The sequence below is a fragment of the Hermetia illucens genome, chromosome 5 (genome assembly GCF_905115235.1).
Source record: "Hermetia illucens chromosome 5, iHerIll2.2.curated.20191125, whole genome shotgun sequence".
Lineage (NCBI taxonomy): Eukaryota > Metazoa > Arthropoda > Insecta > Diptera > Stratiomyidae > Hermetia > Hermetia illucens.
This window is the reverse complement of record NC_051853.1, coordinates 114540430-114562669: the sequence shown is the minus strand read 5'-3', so window position 1 is coordinate 114562669 and position 22240 is coordinate 114540430. Positions and strand designations below refer to the sequence as shown.

General features: G+C 41.1%; 1 protein-coding gene across 14 annotated transcripts in view; it reads left to right on the top strand.

Moving 5' to 3' along the window:
- Nucleotides 1-22024, top strand: part of LOC119657797 (cAMP-specific 3',5'-cyclic phosphodiesterase) — a 636985-nt gene extending 614961 nt beyond the window's left edge. For 13 of the 14 annotated variants that reach the window (XM_038064893.1, XM_038064894.1, XM_038064882.1 and 10 more), the window contains 6 exons: nt 11674-11993; nt 12161-12425; nt 12499-12613; nt 16491-16653; nt 16712-17068; nt 17138-22024. In XM_038064893.1, coding sequence (XP_037920821.1) covers nt 11674-11993; nt 12161-12425; nt 12499-12613; nt 16491-16653; nt 16712-17068; nt 17138-17302 — 1385 coding nt within the window. In that variant the 3' untranslated portion in view covers nt 17303-22024. Of the gene's footprint in view, nt 1-11673; nt 11994-12160; nt 12426-12498; nt 12614-16490; nt 16654-16711; nt 17073-17137 lie in introns of all 14 variants that reach the window. The other variant, XM_038064891.1, reaches the window with a different exon arrangement.
- The last annotated feature ends 216 nt before the right edge of the window (nt 22025-22240 follow it).

Sequence of the window (22240 nt, the reverse complement as noted above, 5' to 3'; positions counted from 1 at the left end):
CCCTGAGGCGAGATCATTTAATGACTAATTGTTTTTTACAAATTCCTTACAAAATATTATAATAACAGAAGAATGCTACTAAAATGAATTTGCATAAGAAAACATTTGTCCAGAGAATAGCTTAATAACGCCTCTTTATCAATTTTCCTTTTTTCTGGTCCTTTTGCCGGTCGGTTTTGTATTTATATCATCGCTTCGAGTTTTTGTCTGAAGGAAGCGCCCTCTCACCACTCCTCTTTGTTCTTATGTTCAATGCCATATAGGACATCCAACGTGCAGGACCCTGTACACTGCTTTATGCATGTGAAGTTTTCCTGGCGTCTCATAGCAAAAATGACTCCGAGCAACTTGTCCAAAAATGGAATGAACGCCTCATGAAAAAGATCTCAGATTAAATCTGAGTAACTCTAAATTTTTTTGTGTCCGGATGACTTAGTGGTTTAAGGGCTGGAATTTCGAAGCGGTTCAAATTTTGCTGGGGACAGAGGGATTTGTTATCGTGACTGGATGCGGATGCCAGTCGACTTAGTCAAATCAGGGTAATAATCTTGGGCGAGTGCAATGCTGACCACATTGCTTCCCACAGTTTACTGTGGTGTATCGTTACGGTCTTGAATGAAGTACTCTAACACACTTCAAGGCCCTGATCCAAAATTGATTTTTGACCCAACGACGCAGTGACCTACCTAGAACTGAACGATTTAAATATCTCAGGTCAATCCTATAAGCCATGTATTAGCGCATCCTGTGTGTGGCGTTCCACAAATGGCGTATTGATGGACGTATTGACGAACGTCTTAAATGCAAAATTTACCGCAATGTAGTCCGTTTTGTCGCCCTCTATGGTTCTGAGTGTTGACCGACTATAAATGACAACGAACGGCGTCTTGCGATAATGGGGGACGAAGATGTTGCGTTGGACTAGTGGCGTCACACGTTCTGATCACATCCGAAATGAGGATATCCGCGATCGTTATGGGGTTGCACCGATCGTGGAAAAGTTGCGAGAGAGGCATCTTCGATGGGATGGTCACGCAATTCGCGCAATTGGAACGCCTTGATGAGCGCCTTCCCTGAAGACTCAAAGCGTAAAATATGCTTCCCATCAAAATTTGAAGGATTTATTGTCTAAAGCTCATTTAGTAAAGAACAATAACTTTGATTGCCGTTTAATATCAACAAAGTTAACAGTTTTCGAAATATTTGACTGATTGTCTATGATTATCACCGGTTCAGAATGCTGATGCAGTTTGTCCTGCGAAATTTAATTTTTATCACTAGATCAGTTTTTACGGTGAAGTGTTTGCTTTCAACTTAATGTTCAATCTATTGTTTTCTGAATGAGTTGTTTATTAAAAAAATAATTTGTATTTACTTTTGCAATAACTAAGTGATAGGAAAAAAAAATTATTTCTGATAAAAGTCGACGCAACGAATTCGCTAATTATTGGTATTATCTTCGTTTTGAGAATTAAAAATTTGGTAATTTCTTTATAAGCAATATCTTTATCTACCGTACGAATTACGCAGTTCATAAAATTTAAGAATCTGTTTGTCCACATATACAGACAGAATGGAATACAATTTTATCAAAAGTCAAATTAGAATTCGAATACAAATGCTTCAGGTTTGTGATATTCTTATGTAGACAGGTTGGGTACAATACCATCAAGGACACGAAAGGATTCGTTTTCGGAAACTTTCAAAACCAGAAATTTGCAAAAATTATGATAATGTGCTTTTATGAAATTTTCAAAATATGTCCTAGTCCGATATCTGCTCAAATATGCAAACTTGCTTAGTATATTACCAACTTTTTAAAATAGACCGGGAAACCCTCGTTGAGTTTATCCTAGGAGTATGGAATCGCAGCAACATAGAAGACATTATTGCGCATAATATTGCAAAGTTTCTTGACATGGCTCTAGCCTCTCCCTTTGCCCATCGATTGCTTTCGCAATCGCGCCTTTCTGGCCTCCTCTGCTTGGGTGAGCTGTTCAGTTTAAACATATGGAGGTATTTACGGTAACCAAGTATTCTTTTATTCCATTGTCTGTGCCGTACCAGAGCCTTCTATCTATTAAATAGCAGTCGACTAGCGCAATTAAGTAACTGGGTGCACCAATCGCCTCTTTATAAGGCTCCAAATGGCAGAGTTGAATGCATTCCGCATGTCAACATGTGACAGCACAATACTTGCTAGTGTCATCCCTTCCGTGCATCGCGTTTTCAGCTAAGCCAGTGACAAGTTGAATGGCGTCGACGGTTAATCTGGCCGCACAGAAGCCGAATTGTCAGTTTGATAAACCTCCCAGACATTCTGCAGCCAGGGGTAATCTGTTGTAGATTACTCGCTCCAACATTTTCCTCATAATGTCCAATAGATATATAGGTCTGTTGGAAGATGGTTCACCATGAGGTTTACCAGGTTTAGACAACAACACTAATCTTTGCCTTTCCCATGTCTTAGGAAAGATCCCATTCCCCAAGCATACTTCAAACAATTCTACGAATATGTCTGACCTCGACCTAACAGCTAGCATAAAGGCTTTTTTTGGTATGCTGTCCAGGCCCGGCGCTTTGTTGTCTCCCAGCCTACCGCAAATTTCCAGTACTCTCGTTTGTGCTCTCCTGAGGGACTAAACCCTGAACGATTTTCAGTAGGAGATCGGGCATGTAATTTGCGGAGCTGCGGGACACTTGCCACTTCCGGCAATATGTCCGCTACCCAGGCCCTGCTTTTCATCACAGAACATTCATTTGGGGTCCTTGTTACATTACCGAGCAATGTGACCTGTTTCTCCACAACATCTGCATCGGTCAGACCGATAAACACACTTGTGCATACTCTCGCCAGCTGTTCGTACAAGACACACTTAAAGCATCCCTCCAACAAGATTTACTCCCTAAGGCAACAGACTACCCATCCAATACGGACCTTATCGACATCTAGCAGCTTGCACGCTGTGTACCTCCATACGCTTTTCTAAGACTTACAATGGATGCCTCCTGCAAGTGGTGTAGCTTGAACTGTCCCGCTAAGGCAATGCAGATTTCTACCTTAGAGGTGACCTCATCTAGATCCTTGCACTGTATAGCGATTTCATGCTTTTGAGAACGTACGGAAGCACTTTCTCCAAGTAAATTTTTGACTTGGCTGCGGAAGCCTTCAGCTTTGCTGCGTTTTAGGCACTATTTTCCCGTCTACCGAGGTCTTAGACCCCTTCTTCAAAGCGGGTGCTCTGCCTTTTTGTTTTTTCGAACATGTTGATTTTCTGGATGTTCGTCTTCCTTTTTCCAAACCCTATTTTCCCTCTGCTCATCCACGAGTATACGGTTAGGTGTCACCTGCGTTGACTGCATTATCGTCGAAGGAGCAATTTTAAGGTTCTCCATCGATTCTTTCGCATCTTTTCGCGATTTGTTATATAGAACCCTGATGGCTCTCACCATTTGCTTGATTACTTGGTGCACGTTACCTTTTTGCCTAGGATATGGTCATGTATGTATCCTATCCAACCGAAAAATTTGAAAAAAACACATGCACAAAACAAAATCTAGGCCCCAAAAGACATCCCATTATGATATTTGCACAAATAAAGTTAATAGTACCATATTACCATATTTTAAAAATGTACCCGAAAACTCTCTTACGTTCATTCTAGAAGTGCAACATTTTTCGCCAGCATAATTGCTAATATTATACAATTATGAACAAGTTTGAAGGCAATCCAAATATTATTAAGAAAGTTATAGAAAGTTAAAGTTTTCTATTTCACGTGAACTTATTACACTCTAAGACGTGTATGACGTCATCATCATATAAAATGAACTCATGTGAACGTCAGAGGTTGAAGTACGGTTCATCTTGAGGACGAATTACATATAGAACATAGAAAATGTTGTAGGTTCTGAAATTAACTTTATTGTTATGTGTTTCCAAGAGGAGTTTTCAGAGTGAAACGAAGATTAGTGGAAGACGATCTGACTCGTATGAAATGTCCCAATTTTTGGCTTGAGCTGCGCGCGTTCTTATCGTTGAGATGAGCAAATACCAAAAGTGAATGTCGGTGGCAACGAGCGGAGAACTTTTATGGTAAAGTGAAGTTTAACATATCTGCTTACCTCTTTTCTGCAAGATCGCAAAGTTCCAATTGAGATGGGTATTTACTTTAAGGGCGGCGTTACTGAATCCGGGCGAGGTATTATTTTAACGGGTCTGGGCAGTTATTTTAAAAAGCTGCAGTTGTCTAAGTTGTCGTCGTAGGAACTCGGTTCATCGTGGCGTATTGTCCCGCTGCACCAGGCATGCACCAATTATAGAATTGGATCCGGAATGTTGTACTGAGGAACGAAATTAGGAAAACAGAGTAGCGGAAATATTCGTTTTGAGAATGAAGGGGGTCCTAAGTCCGCATCAACTTAATGCAGGACCGGACCAACTGGGGAGCAATTTACTCCCTCTTTTCTGGGCAGATGAGGCAGCGTCTGACGATTTGCCTCTGCCCTGGTAAGAAACCGTGTGCAAAAGTGGTGATAAACATTGGCCAGTGTTTGCTGCTCGGCCGTGTGGGTAGGTTGTCTGTACCATTTATTCAAATTTAATGAGGGACTTTATCTTTCCCATATTATATAATTTGTTAGTCGAATGCCAGAAATAATGGCTGCCTTGGTCCCGGTTGGTAAAGGGTGTTTCTTGGTTCTGTTTGTAGACTTTCGCCCACACTTAATTTCCTTGCATCCCTTACGCGATGCAGGGGCCAGGAGTGAATGAGAATTTAATTACCCCCAAATTCGGCAGCAAATTCGGATCTTTCTATCTTTTTTCCCCAGCGAAAACGGCAATGATTTTTTGATTTTTTTATTTTAGTTAGGTATTAATATATTTAGCTCACTGCGCAAGAGGCCCATTTCGGAGGAATTAATATCTATTATCAAATTTGAAGTCTAAAGCGAAGTCCGGCTGAGCTGATACTATTCCTTCTTCTTTACTCCTCCATGATGTCTTGCACTTCCTGCATGAGGTAGTAATAATAATAATAATCGTTGTTTCGAAAATCAAATTAAATTTGGGGCTTGAAGCATCTTAAAGCACTTCATTGAAGATGACACATTAGAGGACGTCGGTATAATGTGTAGTCACAATACAAATCCCTCTGTTACCACAGATTTGAGCTGCGACCTTCCTCTGCGATAGTCTATCACTCTAAATATTGAGCCATTTGGACAAAAAAAATTATTAGTTTGGACATAATCAGTTACTTCCTCAAATTCGCTCCAGCAAATAACATTTTTTGTTTTGCTTTACAAATTGTAACAGGTATTGTCGCTTTTTATCAACTTATATATGTATAATGGACGCTATTCATCCCTTGGTAGGACATAGCGCGTTAACCACGCCTACGCGCAATCATTCCCGGCTCGCTGAAGTGCGTTTCAACTCTCAACTTCCCGAGATGTTCGCATTTCTCTACTGTCTGAGCCAAGTGCTCTTGGAACGACACACTCGTTGAATATCTTTGTACAGTAGGTTCCACTCCTTACTGTGTGACTTATCCATTGCCATTCTAATTATACCGTGCGCGGTTAACTGGCCTGTATGCCGACAAAGTTCTTTGTTCGAAATAGTATCAAACCAGCGTACCTCGATGATACGGCGGAGGCAAGTGTTGATGAAGACTTGGAGCATGGAAAGGGGATCTAGTACTGTTAATTCTGACATCCGACTCGATACAATCGTCGGCAGAAACCAGACTCACTAGATGTTCAAATTAATCAGCGCTTTCGATTTACTACCCATTAGTGCAGATAGGGTACCATTATCCTCCGAATAAGATAATTGGTTCTGTTGGTGTTTATTTACCGGCTAACTCTACTTGCCTCTCTTTCCAAATCCAGATCCATTTGGCTAAAGTCCATAACTCCTCTCACCGAATTATGGACTTTAGCCAAACAGATATCATCACCACCAAGGTTCATTGAATTTCTCCACGTCTCCGGACCTGACGTCAAGGGTCTCGGATTCCATAGATTTCCGTACGAGTGAAGTATCTAATCTGCAGCAACTGCAGGTACAGCGATGAATGACTTTATGGGAAGATCGTCGCACCCAGCGGCTTTTCGCCGTTTGAGTGCATTAATGACCGAGATGATTCCCTTTCTTTTTGGACTAATAGTACATATCGGCGTGTTACGATGACTAACTATTTCATCTACACGGTGGAATTTCACCGGATGTGATGCAGTTAAGAACCGTGATGAAGTGGTCTTTACAGGATCATCCAAGGTTTTGCGACCAAATGCAACTTGTTTCGTCATGCGAGATATATTTCGGAAATCATATCGTTCTGCGGCATCTTCCGCTTCCCTGATCAGCGCAGTAGTAAATTGCCTTTTGTTGCACTCCCTTTACGTTGAACTTCCTGGAATTTCGCATGGCCGTCACTCACGATGTTCAATAGAGTCTTTACTCCCTTACATTCATCAATCCGCTTCCACGATTCCGCAGTCAGCCAAATTTTGTGACGTTTCTTCAGGACGTGGCGGATGACCTGCCCAGCTCTCCCACTGTCGAGGGACAGAAATTTGTCTTGGGTGTAATAACTGGACGGTCTTGATATGGTCCTTGCCATTGCGAAAACAGGAGCTACGGTCATGCTGGAGCGTATCATCCTCAAAGCTTGATCAACAAAAGGCGGGGTAAAAATATAGGACAAACGGTTTCGTCCAGAAAAAGGCGGGCTGTTTTCTAAAGCAACCTGCGGAGTGTAGATCCACATTTGCTTTTCATAATTTTTTATGAATAATTGATCAATAGGAGTTGTTTTTGGAACGCAGGAGGAGTATTTTGGAGAAAGTGATATCCAAGATCTCAGATGATCTTAAACTGCAAAGCATATAAAAAGCTTCAGTAAATCATAACATCTTGCCTCAAACACGCAAACACGTCTCTCATAAACTCATAGGCCTTGGCTGAACAGCTCTAGATTTAAAGAAGGAGGCAGGAAGGCTGAACTTAAGATAAAAACCACCGAAATCGCTATAGAACTTTATTTCTAGAAACCAGCAATAATGGTGAATAATGACCGTCACATTTGGATCAAGCGGCAGATTAGAAGCCCTTATACCTGGTAAGAGTAATCTCAACAGAGTGCAATTTTGAAAGTATGTTATCACCGTGCAAAGTAACTAGTACTATGACACAACAACGCTAAAACTTTTTTAAGTCGGTGTATAAAATATATTTTGTGGAAATAGACCGATTCTCGTCTGAGATCCAAAATTAAACGCCCTTGGAAATGGCAGCCATGTTAGTGCTGACGTTGTTTCAGAGTTGCAAATAAAAAATATTATTGCGGAATGGAATCATGAATACGTAGACATACGATGTAAGGATCAGTAGAGCTGGAATGTACGACCAGAATGTGTCTGTAAAACACCTATGAATACAATGTCGAGTGAAAATCTCTTACCTCGGTAAACATAACATAATCAAGAGAGAAAATCTGGGCAGACATATCTTTTACAGTAGATCAAGGAAAATCCCAAGTCGAAAATTCATTCAAGATGCTTAGCGTATAACGTTTATATATGCCCAATTAGTCAGAACGGTAACTATTGCATATTCAATCGAACATTAAAAAAACTTTAAAAAAGCTATGGAAAAAGACTTAAATAGCTTAAATTTAGAATTTATTTTAGGGTCTAGTTTCTTACTTTCAATCAATTTTAAACTGCCTTTAGTGTCCGGATAGCTGAGTGGTTAGAGCATAAGGCTGTCATACGGAAGGTCGCGGTTCAAATCTCACTGGTGACAGTGGGATTTGTATCGTGATTTGACGTCGGATACCAGTCGACTCAGCTGTGAATGAGTACCTGAGTCAAATCAGGCGAGCGCAATGCTGACTACATTGCCTCCTTTAAGGTATCCTGTAATATACCGTCATGGTCTTGAATGAAGTGCTCTAACACACTTCAAGGCCCTGATCCAATATGGATTGTTGCGCCAACGATTATTATTATATTATTATTATAAACTCTGCGTTTAAGTTTAGGTGCAGCCAAGCAGTGATCAAGGCACTTAGGTCCAACAAGGTGAACTCTAAACTGGTATGGGAATGCACTCGGCTCGTCCAACAAGGTCTGGATGCTTTGGGTTCCAGGCCATGCTGGGTTGGAAGGCAGCGGACGAACTAGCCAAGAAGAGAGCAGGGACGCCTTTACAAGGGCTACACTGACGGATCCCTCACAGCAGAGGGAGTGGGTACCGGCGTCATTAGTCCAAGGAAAATGTACTTTGAGCTAATGGGCAGGTACACTAGCATATTCCAGGCGGAAATATACGCCATAGACAAATGTGCCTCCTTTAATCTGCAAAGGAACTACAGGGGGCAGAACATAGCTATTCTCACCGATAGCCAAGCAGCGATCAAGGCACTTAAGTCCAACCAGGTGAACTCTAAACTGGTATGGGAATGCTTTGAGAGACTGAATACAGTCGGCTCGTCCAACAAGGTCTGGATACTGTGGGTTCCAGGCCATGCTGGGTTGGAAGACAACGAGGCAGCGGACGAACTAGCCAAGAAGGGAGCAGGGATGCCTTTACACGGGCCAGAACCCTTCTGTGGAATCGGAAACGGTTTCATGGCTATGAATCTAAGAAATGAAGACAAACGGTTGAGGGAACTATATTGGGCGGGATTACCAGGGATGGAGCAGTCCTGGTTGGTTATTGGGGGATACGAACCCATGCGGACAAAGAATTGCTTAAACCTCACCAAAAAGAACTTCCGAATCATAGTGGGAATTCTCACTGGTCATTGTCGGCTGACCTATCATCTAGGGAAGCTAGGGATATCTACGGACACTGCTTGCAGGTTTTGTGAGGAGGAGGACGAAACCTCTATACACGTCCTGGGACAGTGTCCGGCACTTGTGCAAAGTAGGTCGAGAGATTTGGGAGAACACTTAGTACCAGATGCAAAGCTGAAAAATCTGGAAGTAGGGAACATACTAAAGTTCCTAACGGTTATAGGCCTGTTTGAGATACTATGACCAATAGGTACACTATAACCATTAAAAGGGGCACAATAGTTCTTTAAGGACGCGGTGCGACTTTCCCTTAATAGAATAATAATAATTAGGTGTTGTCTATCATATCATGCTGTAGTAGGAAGAAAACCATCTGACGGGTGTTTTTGGTGCCGGCAATTCGGTGGTACCAGTGAAAGACAGTTAAATGCGGGGTCGAAAAATAACTCCAGCACAAGCAATTCGATTTTGGGAGGAGAATCAAAATATGTTCCTAACTCGGATACTGTAGTTAGCCTTTTTCGAGATACGACCATGAGAACGTACCATGTTTTTTACCAAGAATTCTAAGGACAGTGGAAGGATTTTAGATTAAGGTTCAGGACTTGCCTGGCCAATCCGTCAGCCCGCTGGCTGCACTGCCCCACCAGCCGGGAAGATGTCGTCGTTGAGTACAAGGCCTTGATGGCCGCTTGGCTGTCGGTCAGAATGGCTATGTTACGCTTGGGGCTCGAATCACGCTCCAGCCATCGACAAACTTCCAATATCGCCAGTACTTCCGCCTGGAATACACTGGTGAAACCTGGGAGACCATACGACTTGGATACACCGTGTGTATTCGAGAAAACCCCCGCGCCGACTCCATAGGCCATCTTTGATCTGTCTGTAAAGAATACCGTGTCATAGTCTTGCAACACGCCGCCGGTCTTCCACTTTGCCCTGGTTAGAAGGTCCACAGCAAAGTTTCTGGTGAAGTTCAGCTTGCATGTGACATAGTCCGTGGGGGATGGCCAGATTTCTCGAGGTATTTCATCTAGGATGTTGCTGTGGCCGTAGGACTTCGCTGCCCAGCATCCGGACACACGTAGTATGACGGCACTGCACGCTGCAACATATTGAGAGCATCTGCCGGGCAGGACTGCAGAGCCCCCGTAGCACTTGCACACGCGGTTCTTTGAATCCTATTAAGTTTCGTTCTATTGTATTTCTTCTTCAAAGCCTGCCACCATACAATAGAGTCGTACGTCAGGATCGGACGCATTCCAGCGGTGTACATCCAGAGAATCATCCTCGGCCGGAGACCCCATTTCTTTGTAAAGGTTCTCTTACAGGCATAGAAGGCTATACAGGCCTTCTTAACCCTCAGTTCTATGTTCAACCTCCAATTTAGTTTAGGATCCAGGATTACACCCAGATACTTTACATTAGGGGAAAGAACCAATCTTTGTTCATTCAGCCGTGGTAGATGGAATTCAGGTATCCTTGTCTTGGTGGTAAATAGCATCAGTTGCGTTTTAGTTGGGTTTATGCTGAGTCCGCATCTTGCGGCCCACAGGCACACCTTTCGCAACGCTCCTTCCATGATGTCGCTGATAATGGACAGAAACATCCCTGATACTAATATCATCAAGTCGTCGGCATACGCCACCACCTTCACCCCGTTGCTGTTCAATGTACGTAAAATTTTGTCCATTACTATTAATCAGAGCACCGGTGAGATGGCACCACCCTGGGGCGTGCCTCTGTTCACAGCTCTGGTCAAGTGGTTGCCTTCCAGATCGGACTGGATTATCCTGGTACTCAGCATGGATATAATCCAATGCGTGAGATACCCCTCCAATCCAATACCGGTCAAGGCTTCCTTGATGGCGTTGGTACTGACGTTGTTGAAAGCTCCCTCTATATCCAGGAAGGCAGCAAGGGTATACTGCTTGTACTGCAGCGACCGCTCAACTATGCCAATTACCTCGTGGAGGGCGGTTTCTGTAGATTTTCTTTTGAAGTAGGCATGCTGGGACTTAGAGAAAGGCGTTCTCTCCATAATCGTCCTTAAGTGAATGTCGAGAGCGCGTTCTAGAGTCTTCAGCACGAAAGAGTCAGGCTGATTGGTCGAAAGCCCTTCGCGGACTCATGACCGCGCCTGCCCGCTTTCGGTATGAAAACCACTCGTGCTCGCCTCCAGGACTGCGGTACATATCCTAAAGTGATGCAGCTCCGGTAAATCTCAACAAGCCACGGCATAACCCTTTCCTGCTGCTTCTGTAGCATGACTGGCATTATGCCATCTGGGCCTGGAGATTTGTATGCGGCGAAGCTGTTTATAGCCCAGCCGATCCTATCCCCGGTAATTACCGATTTGATAGTCTCGCACAGCTGGGGTTGCCGCAAACCCTCCAAGCGAGGTTCTGACTCACAGTCCTCCTCGCTGGAGGGAAAGTACGTTTGAACCAGCAGCTCCAAGGTTTCGCTAGAAGATTCCGTCCAGGAGCCTTCCAACTTTTTAAGGAAGGATGGACTCTTATGTTCCTTGGACAGAATCTTACTGAGCCTCGCGGATTCACTAGTTCTTTCAATGTTCTAACAATAGTCTAGCCAAGACCGCCTCTTGGCGGTCCTGATGACCGACTTGTACTTCTTTAGGCAGTCCTTGTATGGCTGCCAGTATTTTTGCCTGTAGCAGATGTTGAAGATTTCTCTGGTCAGCTTTCTGAGACTAGAGAGATCTTCGTTCCACCACGGTGGCAGGGTCTTTTTGCTGTACACTCCTAATTGACTTTTAACTTGTTTTAAAATTTAGTTTCTACTTTTTTATTTTTGATTTTCAATCGATTCTCATGAACTTTTCTGTTATTCTTCCCACAGATAAGCAACAGGAATTTGATTTACCGTCACTTCGCATTGATGAGAATGAGGCAACTTCAAATTTGCCAGGATATCCCCGCAGTCGGTCACCTCGGCTGGGCGGTCCGCCAATGTCACAAATATCAGGTGTTAAACGCCCGCTTTCCCACACGAATTCGTTCACTGGAGAACGGCTGCCGACGTTCGGAGTTGAAACGCCAAACGAGAATGACTTGGGGACCCTTCTGGGCGAATTAGATACATGGGGAATAGATATTTTTAAAATTGGTGACTTGAGTTGTAATCGGCCGCTAACATGTGTCGCATATACAATATTTCAGGTAACTCTTAACAATTTTCATTTTGACCTGTACCTCATACTGCACGGGACTTACCTCATGCATTTCATTTATTTGCTTATATTTAATAGGATCATTTTTATATTAAAATACATTTAAGAAAACGAGATGAACTAATTTGGAATCAAATAATTCTTTTTTAATTACAGAGTAGAGAATTATTGACCAGTCTTATGATACCACCGAAAACTTTTATTAATTTTATGACTACTCTGGAGGATCATTATGTTAAGGACAATCCATTTCATAATTCATTGCATGCAGCTGATGTCACGCAGAGTACTAATGTTCTATTAAATACTCCAGCACTGGAAGGTGTCTTCACTCCATTAGAAATAGGCGGTGCACTGTTTGCTGCTTGCATACATGATGTCGATCATCCTGGCCTCACCAATCAATTTTTAGTTAATTCAAGTTAGTTTACTGAATATTGCATACCTTCATATAATGAACCGAGATCACTGAGTTTCTATCTTTCCCCTTCTAGGTTCCGAATTAGCCTTAATGTATAATGACGAATCTGTGTTGGAAAATCATCATTTAGCTGTTGCCTTTAAACTACTTCAAAATCAAGGATGTGATATATTCGCTAATATGCAAAAGTAAGTTGGATGGTGTATTGGAATGTTTTGAAGAATTTTTATTGAAGGATGCCATATCTGGAGTAGAATCCATGATTTTCTATTTAGGTTCGGGAGGCTTGTATCGCAAGCAAAATAAAGTAAAACATTGGCTGTTGATACTACTTTTTAAAGTCCTCGTTATACGTCTCTATGTTTACAGAAGTTCTGGTACATAAAATAAATTGTAATGATTTTATGACGCCATGGTGTCAAGCAAAATGTTGCAGATAGCATGTAGAAGAATGCGAACTTGACCGACTGTTACAGCAAGTTTACCTGGCCTACCACTTCTTCACCGCGTACGCACCACAGACAGGTCGACCTGATGCCGAGAAAGATGCCTTCTGGTAACTTCTCGATGCAAAGACCTGCAACGTGCCTGTGGATGATTATATCATCATTGGCGGCAACCTTAATGGTCTTGTGGGTGAAAAGGTAGACAGTAACAGGTGCCATGGGGCAAAAGGGTTTAGAGCGTGCAATGATACCTAATCCATCAAACGATTGCCACATCTTCCTGCATTTTACAGTGGGAGTAGTAAAATGCAAATCGACTATATTTTCATGAGACGCCAACATTTTACCACCGTTACTGACCACAAAGCTGTTCCCTATGAGAACATCGAACCTCAATATCGGTCATTGATTGCCGTCTTGCGAAGCAAACCACCAATAAAACAGTCTGAGAACGGCACTGGCCCGATGCATTAAATGGTGGTGATTTCGTGAGAAGAAGAAGAAATTATCTCACGCGATTACCAACCATTACAAATGTGAAAGAATCGTGGAACCAAAGTAAAGACACGATCTACAAAGCGGCCTCTGCAACCCTCGGGGTCACCAAACCAGGTAAACGGTTTATCAACCGAAATTCTTGGCTTTGGAATGTCGATGTTGAAATGAAGGTCCGTAAAAAGAAATATCTTTATCACAAGTTTCTCGTCGATGAAATACTCGCCAATTGGCGAATTTATAAGAATGCCAATCGGGAAGCTAAGAAACCGATCACGATCACTCGGTTGGTCCATTACAAAGATCTTTACGATAAACTGAATACTCGAGATGGCGGAAGAGTTCTGTATCGACTTTTCAAAAGACGACACGAACGCGTACAAGATATTGAACACTTCTGCCGCGACGGATAGACAGCGAAAATGTTTCGAGTAGATTTTAACTGATGAATCTGTTCATCCTTCACTTCCACAAGCATTGCTGACATTTGGAGTAATTCCACCTGTCACCTGTGAACGTACTCGAGGAGGGCGATCACACCCGAGTCTGCAAGGGACTCATCTGAAGTGGCCTCACCGGAGGTTATCTGGTACCATGGGAACCGGGATGGCCCTCTGAGAACATATGCTCCAGGAGAATTCCTGGAGGATGTGTTCTCGGCCCGGTTATTTGTGGTTGGCCCCTTAGTGGGAGTTTCATGATGGTTGTGGTTATGCCTACATCGCGGGCAGAGCTCCTCGGAGATCAAGCGTGGAGTTGCACTGTACAACTCGGGTGCCGTATCCCTTAGCTGCGGCAGAGGTGTTAGACAGGCATCGCATCCACTGGTATGAATGCTGAGCCTGCACTCAGTATAAACCAGGACCGCTGTGCTTGCATGGCGGGGCTCTGATTGTGGTCCCAAAATCAATCCGTGTCCGAAGAGGACCGTGGGATTATGCCTTCACGGCAGGTCCTCACATTAAACCATTAGCCCCCCCCCCCTTTCATGTCACCTGTGAACGGTGCTCAGAGGTGGCATTGAGGAAGACGGGGCGGCAACCCTGCCGGGCGAACCAAAACCAAGTGGGCGAGGAGGACCTCCATAATGGTGGCACTGGGAGACGCTGTATCACATTGGTTTGCCGGCAGTGGGCGAATGCTCCAAAGGCCTAAATAGGGCGATAAACCCGAGTTTGCTCGGGGACTCATCTGAAGTGACAATAGGTCACGAAACCTTTCCAGGGGTATACTAGTACATTGGAACCGGGATAGCCCCTGAATTCACATAGTTCAGGAGAATTCTTGTTGTATGTGCGTTCAGCTCGGTTGTTGCGTTTGGCCTGCTGCTAGTGGGAGCTTCATGGGGGTTGTTGGTTACGTTCAAGCGAACAGAGATCTTCGGCTATGAATGCTAAGCCATGCACTGGTATATATTGGTACCGTTGTTGTTTGTCGGAGCGGGGCTCTGATTGTGGTCACGAAATCACCTGAAGAAGATCAGGCATTAAGTTCCCGAGACAGATGCTCACATAAAACACAGAGACGTAACTGTCGCTTGTCAATGAAATGAATGAAATCAGGGAAAGCCACATGACATAGCTGGCTGGCAAGAAAGTACCACAGTTCAAACATGAAAAGAGAAAGGTAGTCCAGAAGAGTGTTCAAATTACTGGTGGTGTTCATCAAGGGAGCACCCTCTCACCACTCCTCTTTGCTCTTGTTATGGATACTGTTACTCGGGACATCCAACTTCCAGCGCCTTATTCGCTGCTACACCCTGAGCCAAATCAATATAATAATCTCGGGAGAGCGCAATACTGACCACATTGCCTCCTACCTCCTACAGGGTACTGTAATCCTGTAGTGTACCGTTACGGTCTTGAATAAAGTGCTCTAACACACTTCAAGGCCCTGACCCAATATGGATTGTTGCGTCAACGATTATTATCATTATACACTGCTTTATTCAGATGATGCTTTCCTGGCGTCCAATAGCGAAAACGATCTCGAGCAAATTGTCCAATAATGGAATGATCGCCTCATGCAACATGGTCTTAAATTGAATCTGAATAAAGCTGAATTTTTGGTGACCGACAAACCCCATAAAACAGCCATAATCACTGTCAATGGCAGTGATCTGCCCAGAATTGAGCGATTTAATTATCTAGGGTCAATACTATCAGCCACTGGAAAGCGCGTTGTAAAATTGTTTCACACATTGGTGCAACCTGCATGAAGTGGCGCTCCACAACTGGTGTTCTTCGTGATCGCAAATGTAAAATTTACCACAATGTCATCCTCCCTGTCGCTCTTTATGATTTTGAGTCTTGGCCGACTATAAAAGAGAATGAACGGCGTCTTGCGGTAATAAAGACGAAGATGTTGTGTTGGACTAGTGGCGTGACACGCCTTAATCATATCATGGTCATGTAATTCATATCATATCATATCATATCATCGAGATTTGAAAGGCTCGCGATTGCATCAAGAGCAGGCTTTTGATAAAAGAAAATGGCGAAACCGATCTCGACGGGCCGACCGCGCTTGTGAACGGGACAAAGGTTGAAGAAAACGAAGAATATAGTACTGCAATTTGAGAGCTTTTACTGGTAGCTACAACATGAAAGAAGTGATTAAAGCATACCCTAGCGAGGGTTGGCATGTTTCTTAATGATATTTTGAACTTCTTCCAACGATGTTTGCGGGTTGCTCAGGTTGGTGGAAATTAGGCATCTGGGAAAATCAAACGGTATTTGCCGATCGATTGAATACTTTTTCCACGTGAGCTACGAAAGCTCTGGCTTTGTCTTCATTGCTTCTGACCCAAATGCCTGCGACAGTTCCTAACGGGGACTCCTTGACCGTTGTTTGTTAATGTTTTTAGTGGCTTTCCACAACGAATAGTCACTAGAAATAGTAGCAGACAGCCCCCTAGATGTCGGCTTATATCAGACCCTTGGTCTTCGAATAGCGTCGATCTAAGCAGTTTTATAGTTTCATCCAATTTGCTTTTCGCTTGTTGAGACCTGTGTAATTGTCCTTCTCTCCGCGCTCGTCTTTTGTCGCGCAAAAGCTTTAGGATTGTCGACGAGTAGACTATTTTGAAGTTGTTTTAATGCATGTATGCACTGTTTCTTTTCAGAAAACAACGCCAAACTTTAAGGAAGATGGTAATTGATATTGTATTGTCGACGGATATGTCAAAGCATATGAGTCTGTTGGCTGATCTTAAGACTATGGTAGAAACTAAGAAAGTAGCTGGGTCCGGCGTATTACTCTTAGACAACTATACAGATCGCATACAGGTGCGTTTGTGAAAGATAACAAAAGTGTAATATAATAGGTTGTGGTTTTTGCTTGCAGGTTCTGGAGAATTTAGTTCATTGTGCTGATTTAAGTAATCCAACAAAACCGCTTCCACTGTATAAACGCTGGGTTGCCCTACTTATGGAAGAATTTTTCCAGCAAGGTGATAAGGAGCGAGAGTCCGGCATGGATATTAGTCCAATGTGTGATCGGCACAATGCAACCATAGAGAAATCTCAAGTAGGATTTATCGACTATATTGTGCATCCATTGTGGGAGACATGGGCAGACTTAGTTCATCCTGACGCACAAGAAATCCTCGACACCCTCGAAGAGAATAGAGACTATTATCAAAGCATGATACCGCCATCACCGCCACCCACCGACGAAGGTGACGACAAAATACGTTTCCAGGTTTGTACGTTATTCTGTTAATTTTGACAATCCCCACTTTACGAAATCTGCATTTCCCACATGACATAGGTGACTCTGGAAGAGTCTGATAACGAAAATGAGGATGCCGAGGGAGATAACTCGCAAGAAGCTGGAGGAGGCGACAGCAGGAAGCCGTCGAAAATATCTAGTAGAGGTAGCAATTATAGCAAACCGTCTGGAAGCCAAAATACTGCACATCACGCTGGAATGTGACGGAGAGTCGTTGGTCTTTGTAAAAAACTTACCGAAAAAGCGCAAACATTTTTGCTTATAAGATAAACTGTAAATGATGAAATTATAGTATTCACAACTGGAAACAGTAATACGAGCGAATGCCCCTCGAAGGAATATCCGGCAAAACAATTCTACTCCTTTTCGGTGATGCAAAAACATCAATATTAAGAATTAAAAACAAAGCTAGAGAGAAAACGTGGAATATAATTGTAGTTAAATTATTTTCTTTTAATATTAAGCAGGTTTTGTTGATTTTTTCAACTTCCGTTTGACACACTTGAAACTTTCAAAACTGTATGACTACCAATGTTAATTTTGATTTCTCTTCTGCGAGGAGTTGACACGTTCTTTTTTGATTTTTACCTTCTTTGACAATGGATTGAATAGAACTCTGAATTACAATTAAGTTTATTTGAAATGCAATCAACCAAATATATTAACACATAGTTTTAACAATAGCTAATTTGTATGGTTGCCGAGCATAGTGATTTTGTTTGGATAGATGGAATAACTCGTGGTTGTCGTTTGGGCTAATTTACTTTGAGGGAGGTGTTGGTGTTTTTGTTGTCGTCCAGACTTTCAAGTGCATGCTAACAAGTGTCGATGTACAATGTTTTCCTACTTTAGGGTACCAACTATACTTCGCTGCTATGTAAGCTATGCAGTGGGGTTCGCAAGTCAATTCAATTTAAATTAGATTGGATCGGTTTTCCAATTTTGCAATAAGCTAAACCAACTTCTGCATTGAGAACTGAATGCCACGGTTTGTGAAAACTTCCACCTAAAAATTCCTTATTTTCTCAATGTTGAACAATGCTGTCTTCTTCCCAGGAAATTGGCTTTCAATTCACTTCAAAGGAACTGTATTAAGGAAAGGAAGGCTCCCGAAATATCAGTTTAAATTCTCATTTTGGTGGATAGAGATTAGCAATGAGAATGGTTTGATATACAGTTTCCCATCCCCACAAACTAGCTCTTGGTATTTATAACTCGAAAATGAGCTTGACGATGAACAGCGAAGAGAGATTTGTTATTTTTATCAACAATTTCGACTTCATAATGAGCTATGCGACCTATAATAATTGCATAAAATGCATTGAAAAGTGCTCAGCCGACGATTTGATTTATTTCGCGTTTCCCTTTCAGGTTCCCAAGTTTCAGCGCCTGTAATATGAGTAGTGCACTAATTGCTCTCTTGCAATTTACACCTCCCACGAAGAAAGTTAGTCACAACGGCCGACAAGATGATCAATTAATGGCGTTTTTGAACGGATAGTTTACCATAAGAGAAACCTTGCAACAGAAACTTTAACACACCAAAAATAAAACATAGGATATTTGTAATATTCAAATAATTTCAAATGTATTCTAAAAATCCTATTATAAGTACAGGGATAGCGGCAAATGATTGGTACAATAATTCATTCATAGGATAATGGAAATCAACACAAATTCAGAGAATTATTTTCAACACCTTATTAACTTTGAGTGTAGCTAGTCATCATCAATGAAACATTTTTCCAAAGACTTCTGAATTTATGTTGTCTCTTGACTCGTTTTAGGGGAATTCCAATTGATATATTTGACTGATATCTGACTTCATCTGTCTATGGTCCTGTATCGAAGATTTTAGTTGAATGTCCCGTCTTAACTTGTTTATTAGATATGTATATTTCTATGAAAGTGTTTCCCAAAATTGTCGAATAATTCAGCAAATCTGTATAGAACATCATTACTTTTATTTAACTCCACTGGTTTGGATGTCACAATCGTAACGTATTTGACAAAAGTTTCGAAAGCAGAGCCACCAATTTCTAATAAAAACAGCTAGGTAGATCTATTCTAGAGAGAAAGAATGTTAGAGTATTAGATCTAGCAACCGTAATATAAAAGCTAAGAAAATGTACAGAATAAAACCAGGAAGAAAAGAGAGTGAAAATAGGGAAACATTTTGAGCTTGACTCTATATGCCTTCTAGAATTTCAGAAAAATTATTTCATAAAACTAAATTAGACTAATATTCTGAATAATTTATATTCTTGATTTGAATATATTCTATTTAATATTGGAAAAACTTGCATTTGGCGGAAGGTGATTAGAGGCCAAAACAGAAGGTTTTCCAATATGGGTTTTAAAAATGTTTATCAAATTCATTATTCAGACGTCTGATTACAGAACTCGTCGCCGTTCTTAATACACTTATATACATACATATGTACAGAATTTCAACCTAAGAGGAGCCCATTGAACCTGTATCTCTAGCCAAAAGTCAAAGCATTTCGAAGCACTTTAGCTCCTCATGACGAACTGTAGACTTGCAACTTCACCGCTTGTAACTGAATTGGAATACTTCAATAAAGTTGAAGGCAATAACATAATTTTTCGGTTTAAGCTACGTATTACATTATGATTTATATTTCGGGTGCAAATCACAATCGAAAAAAGCTTAAAACATGATTCAGCTAGAAACAAATCAATTTTAAAAGCGATATATTTTTATTCATTATTTTAAGGTAAGGGCAGGATCCCTAATTTGCAATTTATACATGTTACGTAAATGAAATACAAATATTTAGTGGAAAACTAGTCCTATAGATTTTAGAAGAAACTGAAAAGATTTACATAATAAAAATCATGCGAACAATTGTACTTGTAAATTATTTTTAGGAGCGGAACAGGGGAAAATATTGCACTAAAGGAAAGTGAGAAAGTAGACGGAAGCAAATGTCTAACCAGAGAAAGAAACGTTTTTAATATGTTGTTTGTGTGAGTAGGAATCAATATTTCTGATATATTTTGTTATGTTTGTCCGCATTAATTACACTTGACAATAGTTTGTAAATACATACATAAATTTAAATTAACTCGATATGATTAGAGAAAATGTAGCAAATGCCAAATATTTGTAACACGAATGTTGGGTTAACTTATTCAAATCATTTTTCATATAAATATATGGTTGCCATTTACCGCTTAATTTGATAGAGCGCGTCAACCACGCCTACGCGCCACTCTTCAAGGTTTACTGAAATGCGCTTAAGTACCCTCCACTGTTTTGTGCGGCCCACTCGTCGGCCATGTGATAGTGGATAATTTTTCATTCTGCCCGTAAAAAGGTCGAGCGGTGTTTCACACTAATCACGACCGTGGGTGGCCAATCACTAACGCAACACCTGTTGTTTAAGGAGGGCACCATCATTCTTAAACCAAATTAAAAGTTATTTTGCGATATACGGTGTCTCAGAAGACGACTATTCATTGCAAAGATACTGAAAACCGTTTTATTCATGAATGAAATCTTAAGTTTACAAAACCCTAACTCGTTTACTTTTAGAGTAGGTGGAAATTAGGAGAGTCGTGAGGCTTTTAAAGTATATCGCTGTGTACAAGCCAAAGACAGAACATGACCAGAACACTGATTTCTTAAGAGGCATATTTCACATTGTGCGCGAAACAAGGTTGGCTAAGGGCTTCCTTTCTCCATATATTGAACTAAATAATTCCACCAATTATCGGAAATATTACAGCACTGGGCGTACTAAATGAACCACTAAGTTGCAAGCGAGTTTTCTCGGCATTGGTTAAGAATCGTCTTCTCTAAACTGGCTGAATGTAGCATAGTTTTGAAAGAGGTAACCCAACATATCGGATTGCAATGCTAATTTGCCTTCTGAACTTATTTCAAGAACAATGACTGAATAGGAATTTGTTGAAAACAATGTCTATGCATAAGCTTCCAAAATGTGCAAATATAAAATGAGTAAATTGGAAATTCACCTCAAGGATTTCCATGAAATGAAAGTATCGTATTTTTCGCTTTCCCAACAGATTGGTTGTTTGAGTTGTTGAGAAATTGCTTTTTGATAAACACTATCTACTAACAAATACAAATAATTCTGAAGTCTTACCGAAACTATCTGCATTGGCATTAATATTTGCATAATAGCTTCTAAGAGAATATTACATGCAATTGTTATAGTTCCCTTAACATGATTTGGTTTTCTGTAAATATCACATTTCAATAGATGAACTAGAAGGAAAATCCGGAAGAAAATTCGAGAAACATTCATAGAGAAAACTGAGAAGTATGTAGTTATAAATAAGGTGCAAACTTTCAAAGATAATATAGTAAATCAAAGAATCCCAAAGTAAATGTCGAAAGTACAATACTTTGACAAAATGCTATTAAATTCTAATAACTGTAGAGTAACGATGAAATCAACATTGAGAAGAGAAGATCAAGTAAGTGGACGTAGTAGCGACAAAATTGTAGTTATGTTCTTATTTTGTTCACAGTCATATGCATATATATACATAATTTGTGACGCTGGCGTTACATTTCTTTCCTTTTCATTTGAATGATTAAGAAAACTAAAATCCGAATTAATTGACACAATTAACATAAATGATTATAATGAATCAATTACTAATAAATACTATGAAAATGTGAGAAATAAATATTACCATAACACAATGAGAAAAGAAAAACGGTAAAATCAACTGAAATAAAATTGAGTGAAAGCAAAATGACTCAATTTCCCACTGACTTTTTATTGGAGCAAATATTTTATCCTATATTCACTGTACATCAATTTCAGAGACCGAATCATTAGCGAAAATTTGATATGTTTTCTTAGTTCATCAGACGCGAGAGGTAAGATTAGTTAGATTCAATTAAAGTTGATTCACATTAACTGCGAATCTTTTGCGTTTTATTCTTCATGCCTCACTTTTTAGGGTTTTGTGTTAAATTCTAGATTGCTGCTAGCATGGATGTTATCGCTTCCCAATACTCCAGGCAAGCTTCCATTTTCCGAAACGATCCCGTGGTAGCACTCCAATTTGATTTAGTGTTCCCTTTCTTTCACGAACTTCCGGTATTGGAAGAATACGTGCGCTGTGTTTTCTGGGACCTCA